At 27.3% G+C, this 8,111-nt stretch overlaps 2 protein-coding genes and 1 non-coding gene across 3 annotated transcripts; all 3 read left to right on the top strand.

Annotated features, from left to right (window-relative positions):
• The first annotated feature begins 1,190 nt into the window (after positions 1–1,190).
• On the top strand, positions 1,191–5,453 carry LOC123293309 (NADPH oxidase 4-like). Its single transcript, XM_044874087.1, has 8 exons — positions 1,191–1,237; positions 2,647–2,845; positions 2,963–3,060; positions 3,648–3,829; positions 4,262–4,397; positions 4,476–4,712; positions 5,345–5,372; positions 5,416–5,453. The coding sequence occupies exons 2-8, from the start codon at positions 2,716–2,718 to the stop codon at positions 5,451–5,453; spliced, it is 849 nt and encodes a 282-aa protein (XP_044730022.1). The 5' UTR covers positions 1,191–1,237; positions 2,647–2,715.
• On the top strand, positions 2,111–2,183 carry Trnaa-agc. Its single transcript has one exon. It is a non-coding gene; the product is annotated as a tRNA-Ala (tRNA).
• A 107-nt stretch (positions 5,454–5,560) lies between the features above and the next one.
• On the top strand, positions 5,561–8,111 carry LOC123306207 (NADPH oxidase 4-like). The gene is made up of 4 exons (XM_044888123.1): positions 5,561–5,679; positions 7,067–7,178; positions 7,528–7,700; positions 7,935–8,111. The coding sequence occupies exons 1-4, from the start codon at positions 5,591–5,593 to the stop codon at positions 8,056–8,058; spliced, it is 498 nt and encodes a 165-aa protein (XP_044744058.1). The 5' UTR covers positions 5,561–5,590; the 3' UTR covers positions 8,059–8,111.

Genomic DNA, 8,111 nt, shown 5'->3' on the forward strand with positions numbered 1-8,111 from the left:
CTATAGAATTTTTATCTAGCTTCAAACCAGAATTTTCTCTTAGAAGTCGTGCTCATAGTTCAAACTTATTCTGAGGGCTTATGCTGCACTGCAGCAGTATTTTAGGAAAAGTGGCATCCAACGATTCAATTATGTTAAATGCCACGTTCAGAGTTAAAACTTATTATTCTGAAGACCTACAATTAACTTATTTTGGCTTATTGTCAAAATAATCTTAAAAAGGATGTCTACCTTTTCCTTAATTGAGTTTGATTTTAATTTTTATGATGAATTACGCTGAAATCGTTCATTAAATAATGCAAAAACTTCAAACGATTAAATCTTAAACTACCTTAAATATGGACTTTAATTACCACAAAAATACATCCTTTAATCTCAAAATAAGGAAGTACAAAGAAATCTGTTTTTGTTAAAAATCTGTTTTGGATAATATTTAAGCTGCTACTCGGTTTTTTAGTTTTCATGAATAAGAAGTAATTAATAATTTTGTCGAAATAATAATAGAAAGAAAGGATTATGCAATATTGGCTGAATCTGATCTTCAAATAAATTCGCCGGTGTATGGAAGGTCTTTAAATGTATCATAATAGTTCAATTAAAAGTTAAAACAAAAATTAAAAATTTATTTTTTCAAAAATACAGAGATAAGAAGAATTATAAAATATGAGTAGCCAAATGTCATCGAATATATAAATATTTTTACTTTTTCCTAAATTTAGTTTTTGTTTTTTCTAAAAATTTTCTTCATAATTTATTTACATTCCATAAATAATTTATTGTTCAAAGAAATTCATTCAATATTTTCTTTATCATTAAAATTAATTAATTTTCTAAGAATGATAAATTAGTTAAAAAAAAATCTTTAGTTCAAAAATTTTTTTTGCAGACAGAATGTTACGATCAAAATGGATAAAATCAAAGACACTTGTGTTTAGTAGATCATTGTCTATAGGACACTATATTCAAAATGGGATGGTGTTTTAAGTTAAAACTTTTTATACGCGAATATTGGTTTCAAGTAAGATTGCTTGTATTTTATTAAAAACTAATACTTAAATTTTAATTAATTGTTTAATTTATTTTATATAAATAATTAAATTTTAGTTTTTAAAGTTTTTTATTATAATTTTTAATTTTATAGATATTTTGGACGTTATTAAATATTGGAATATTTTATAAAAATTTTAAAACTTTAAATAATGGACCGGAACATTTTTATTTGAGAAAAATTTTAGGGGTATATAATTATGGTTTATTTATTTTTTATTTTTACAATCATAGATTCTAGAACAGATTCGGCACACGTAATAAAACATTATTTAATTTAAGTAAATAAACTTCCACAGAAAATAAATAAGGTTTTAGAATGAAGCAAAAATTTTAGGGAATTTTATAAAAAATAATTATTTTCTTTTTTTTTTTGACAAAAATGGAAAGATCGCATAAGTTTTATTGCAAAACTGTTTTTATTTTGTATCTTTTCATGATAATTTAAGTTTCAGGCAGTTTTAAAAGAACCTTTCAAAAAAGAAACGAAAACGCCCGACAAATGAACATGTTCGTAAAAGATCGTGTAACGTCATAATGTTAATTAATAATTGTTTACAGTGTATACTATTCAATTAACATTCTTACGTCATAACGATGATTTACGAACATTTTTTTGTCAGGAGTTTTCGGCCTTTTAAAACTGTCTGTAACTTTAAAATTATCACGAAAAAATAAAAACAGTTATGTTTTGGAACTTATATATATGATCTTTCCAATTTTGTAAAAAAAAAATTTGGTTCAAATTCCCAATTTCTTTTCTACTATCGGAAAAGTGAAAATAATAATAGTTATAAATGTAAGAGAAAACTTATCATGTATTCGTTATACAAAATGTATGATCAGGCTGTTAACCTTTTTTGTAAACGCTGTTTCCCAGCGATTCCGCCATATTTTTTGTAATTAGTTTTTTTAAATATTTTAGAAAATTTTATTTTAATATACATTGAATAACATTCATTGTATACTAATAAATATAATGGTATAATTATTTTTTGAAGTTGTGCCAAAAAACACTGATACGTTTGGACATTCGTACAATTATATTCGATACATAAAACAAGGGGGTGTAGCTCAGATGGTAGAGCGCTCGCTTAGCATGCGAGAGGTACCGGGATCGATACCCGGCACCTCCAATTAATATTTTATAAGTTTTATTCAAATATTCTGTATTTTGTCTCACATGATACGTTTAGACAGCCTATAATGAAGCGAAAATTTTATGATTTGTGATTCGACTGACAAATTTATGAAAAACAATTTGGTCAACTTTCATGTTTTTCGATTTTTTTTTTCGTCTGCTATGTAAGGTAGAAGAAAGCCAAAGATAATCGTGAAAACAAATTTTCAACGGTCGAAAATATTAAGAAATGGATTTAAAATTATTACTTTAATATTTTGTGACTTTTCTAATTATTTTTGTAAATCTGTCCTTCAAATTTTGCTTCGTAACTCTTTTCGTACGTTGTTTGGGGGGGAATAATCGGTTTATAGACTATTTAACCTGCCATTATCCCTTCTTCGGCTGTTCTAGATTCTGTGTTAAATCCAAATTATTTAGCTCTCTCAAAAATTAACAATTCAAATTAATTTTTTTAGGTAGGACTATGCATTTCTCGTGGTATAGCTCCGGTGCTAAATCTATCATGTTGTCTTGTATTATTACCAATGTGCCGCTCTATTAATACATTAACACATACTACATTAAGTCTAATCTCAAAGAAAATTTTAATTGTATATTTATCAAAAATTAAATCGTTTCATATAACATTCGCAACGACTATTTTAATTGCTTCAGGTAAATTTAAATAGATAAATTATTTTGTGTTTTGACATATAGTTAATGTTTTAGACATGTTTTTAATTAAATTTCAATCATTTTTTTAAAAAATATTTTATTATTATTAATTTGCAGTTATTCATACTTTGGGTCATATTGTAAATGCATGTAATTTTTCAAAATATTACGATGAATTGTATGAAGATATTAATTGGGCTGAATATAAAAACCAGGTAAGCGATTTCTAGTAATCTAGTTTTAAAATATAGATTTATGCTTTTTAACCCTCGAGCCAAATGTTTTCTGTTTAAGCATTTTAGTCTTTAAGCTAGTATTTATTAATATGAACTTGGTCGACTCTCATATGAATCGTTAGAATTAATACAAAACATTGCTAGACTTTACCTACGGACGACGTCAAGGAGGGACATTGATAGAACTTAATAGGGCTTATACTATTTAATCCCAAAGTTTCATCAAATGACCGTTTAAAACACGAGATAATTATGCCTATGTTCCCAATTTTGACCAATTTCCGCCAAAGTTAATATCTCGAAACGAAAATTAATATTAAATTATTTTTTTTTAAATTTCATTCTAAAAACATTCGAGAATAAATTAATATCGTAAAAAATAACGGGGAGGACAATGAGTTTTACATACTTTGAATAGGGAAATCCTGAACTTTGTAGATGATTATCTCGCCATCTAAGCGACCAAAAATCCTGAAACCTCCTTACACCCGATCCATTTTTCTGTCTAGCGACATGTCTTATAGGAATTCGTATACTTAAAATTAACTTACTCTAATTATTTCCAGAACCCAATGGTTTTGGTATTTAAGACAATTCCTGGATCCACTGGCGTGTTAATGTGTATAATATTAATATTATTAACTATGACGTCTCTACGATGTTTTCGACAATTCCATTATAACGTTTTTTGGTACACCCATAATTTATCCATCATATTTTTACTTCTCTTGTTTTTACATCCATTAAGGTAGGTAAGTATGTCCAAAAAAATTAAATTATTCAAATAAATAGCAGATCTTGAGACCTCGTTGCAAAAAATGTTGGATCAAGATGATTTGCTAAATATTTACTCGTACATTCAGCGAAGAACGTTAATGTTACTTTACTTGTTCTGGAAAATTACAGAAAAACCCTTACTTACCACAAAAAATATTGACTGTGACATATTGAATGCCTGTAGAATATATTCTAAACGGTTTAAAAATCGATATGATAATACAGTTTCCTCTTTCCGTTTCCTTAAGTCTTCTACATACAAGATTAGGTAAAAAAAATGTCAAAAAAAAAAAGATCAGACAAAAAAATGATCAGGCAAACGATTTTTTCACATTTTTGCAGTGATGTGAATATCCGTATTAATTAAAAGAAATATTGCGAAAATTTAATATTTATTTTTTAGTGGAGTTATCAAACAGCAAATTAATTTAACGGAACATATTCCTGGATGTCTACCATATGGAACAATTTTTGTTAACACATCCACAACAGTGGTTTTATGCAAAGAGAAACCGAAATTTCAGAATGTCAAATCCAAGGTACTAATCAAATTTTCATCTGTGCCAAGCTGTTTTTCATAGTCAATTAGACTTTTAAAATTATTCAATTTATTACAGGGTTGGATTTGGATCATAATACCGGTAATAATTTATTGGATGGAATTATGTTTTCGATTTTATAATCGATACAAATACGATCCGAAAATATTACGAATGTATCGTTTACCAGGACAAACAATCTATTTAACATTATTGTTTCGTGGAAATTATTCTAATTTTCGCCCAGGACAATTTATTTTGTTAAAATGTGATCAATTATCGAAATTGGAATGGCATCCATTTAGTATTATTTCGGTAAAGTAAACAATTTTTTTTTGGAGGAATTCTTTTTACCCTCGAAGATCGATTCTGCCGACATATTCCTTCTCAGCGATCCCAAAAGCCTCCAAGTAACGAGTAAGGATAAACGTATTTGACAAAAACTCCAGAGAGGAACTAAGACGACGGGGATACCGTTTACTCTGGGAACCAGGTACCTTGGAGACCAATTTTAACATATTATATGTGATATTCGTGTTCAGCGATCCCCAAAAACCCCCGAGTAACAAGTTTGGAATCATTTTCATCACTATTAATCGTTTTGTGAATTTAATATATTTTCGGTTAATTTAAAAATCAATTTAAATATCGACTTACTATTCAAACTTTTCGAACTTTCACCATTTTTAGTGTTTCGTTTCTGCGACTTAAAAAAGATAACAGTAGGGAAGAAAATTTCGGCCATTGGGGGAGGGGGAGGTGAGAAAAATAAAACTTTTCATTTAAGAAAACGAAAATATTGATAATTAGTAAAATCGTAAAAAATCAAATCAATAATGTTTGCACTCACATAAATAGCTTGTTATTTTTTACCAAGATCAATGTCAATGTCTTTCAATAAATTTTTTAAATAAATTAATATTAACCAATATTTTTTAATATTTCAGTGTGAACATTCTAGTCAAAATAATAATAGTAATAAGTCACAATCATCAATAATCATATCGATATTAATAAGATCAAATGGTGATTGGACATCACATTTATATAAATTAATAAAACAACCATTAATTATACAAACAAATATATCAACATTATCAAAATTAAATAATCATAATTTGAATATGAATAAAAATATTATAAATGAATTAGAAAATATTAAATTTCATTTGGACGGACCATATACAAGTTGTATGACAAAAATTATACATTCTCAATATGTAATATGTATAGCGGGTGGTATTGGAATTACGGCGTTTATTGGATCATTAAAATATTTATTGTAAGTACCAATATTGGAGTTCTGCCACTAAACTACTGGGTGTTTGTGTAAATTATATTTTATATACTTATAGTATAACATGTATATTGTTATGTTACTGAAATGTAACACTCTGCCTTTCTATTTTCACTAACTTATATCTCCCTCTAAACCTGATTACACTTTTCGTAACAAGATGGAATCTCTTTCTATCTTAACTAACTTATATCACCTCTCAACCTCACATTTTTCGTAAAAAGCTTTATCGCACATTTTCGTAACATTCTGATCATACATTCTCCAGTTTACTCTCTCAAATCAAGCATGCCTAAAGAAGTTTTACTTCTAAATAAGAATACAGTGGAACCTTGACAACCCGGAAAACGTTTTGCGTGGTAGTGTTAGACTAACGAGTTTTTCGGGTTAAAGAGTAGTACCTGAGACCTCCTATAGTCCGGAATTTGTTATAAAAGAGTACCTTGTAAAGCGACAAATGACAAATTTAATGATACGATTCTATATGTTGTACTATGAAGTACAAATCATACTTCAATAATATTCAATAATAATAGACATGTCGGTTTACAGGGGCCACCGTATTAGCCAGGGACCCGATTATCGGGGTTCCACTGTACATCAATTTTGATTTCGAAAAAAAATTCCTAACACACGTTGACGACTTTTTGTTAGGAATAACTTTATTATTATTTTAATTTTTATCTGAATCTCTGATAAGTAACCTGTTCTAATTGATATGAACTTAAAAGTTAAGAAATCTTTTCCATTATATATTGTTGTTGGTTTCGATATAATATTTTCGAATACGGTAGTTGTCTGATGCCGAATTTGCAATATTACGCATAAAAATGTAAAACTAGACTTGGTCACCATTACAAAATTTGAAAGTGAAACTAAAATTGATTAATAATTGAAGAAGTTATAAGCATTCAAAGATTGTTGCCTGTCTCTCTTTAGCTATATGGATCTCTATGGTGATATGGATGGGCCAATGACGTCACCATTATATATCTTCCTTTTTGTTTAATTATAAATTTTAAAAGTTCATATTTTGCGTACTTCTAAAAATTTTCAAAAATCAACTTCACTTTTCTGCCCGTGCAATGAGAATTTTTCACCTAAAGTGGAGATTTCGAATAAAAAATTATGTTTCATGAGCTTTAATTTACTAAATGTCTACATCATTGTAAAATACATTAATCAACTGTGTAAAATCATGATTCGATACACACACTAAATAGATGAATTTTTAGAATATTTTGGATCAATGCCAGAGTTTCTTGACCTTTTTCGAAGAATATTTAATGTGTGTATGTGATGATTAATGGGTGTGAATAGCATAAAGATCATAATTTTAAAATAAATATAATTTCTTTATTTTTATTTACAGAGAATGTCCATCAAGTGTAATTGTTACAAAACGTATTCATTTAATATGGATCGTCAAAAATGGAGATGAATTAACGTGGTTTGCACAAATTATCTGTGATTTATATCATAAGGTAACGTATTAAGAATCAATTGTGACGTTTAGTTTGCGAGTTTAAAATGATCAAAAATGAATTCTTAAGAATGTACGAACACCAAGGCAATTTTAAATAGAGTAGAATCTATTCAAAATAAGAACTCTCAAAAACCTAATCGCTAAATGAATATTATTTACGAAATAAATTTTTTACTCTTTAATTTGGATAAAAAGAAGGTCTTTGACGTTCGGTTGAGAAATTTCTGTGATATAAGAAAGTTGTTCAGTCTCAAAGTCAAACAGATTTTCTCAAAGTCAAACAGATTTTCATAATTTTTTAATAAACTTAGCAACGGCGGAGTAAACCTAACTTATTTTTGTTCCAGTTTTGGTTTTATGATGAAATGGATAGATTTCATGTAGAATTATATATTACAAATAAAAAATCATTAAATAATTTTAATTTTTGTGATAATTTTCAAATATTACAACATCGTATTCAATATGGTCGGCCAAAATTTCAACATTTATTCAATTTTTGGAAACAGTTATATGAACAGTACGTAATTATTTCTAAATACAACTAAATCAAATTGCGAGTAAAAATCCTTTGGGACTTTCTTTATAATTGATTACTTTTATAATTTTATTAATTTAAACTTATAAAACTATGGATAGTCAATCAAAAACAATTGACTTCATTCATTCTTGAAATTAAAGTGGTCATATTACCCTTTATTTTTGAAACTATACTACACATTAATAGAATATTGATTTTTTACTTTTTTCCTAGGAAAACTGTGAACGTATTCTGCTGTGGACCAAAAATGTTATTAAAAGATATCAAAAAGTTATGTATTCGCATAAATTTATCCGAAAAAATTAAATTTAATTATTTACATGATTCTTATTCTTGACAGAAAGTTTTATATTGAAAGTAATTTGTTTAAATAGAGTTTACTAAATAATA

Source organism: Chrysoperla carnea, chromosome 1, assembly GCF_905475395.1.
Source record: "Chrysoperla carnea chromosome 1, inChrCarn1.1, whole genome shotgun sequence".
Classification (NCBI taxonomy): domain Eukaryota; kingdom Metazoa; phylum Arthropoda; class Insecta; order Neuroptera; family Chrysopidae; genus Chrysoperla; species Chrysoperla carnea.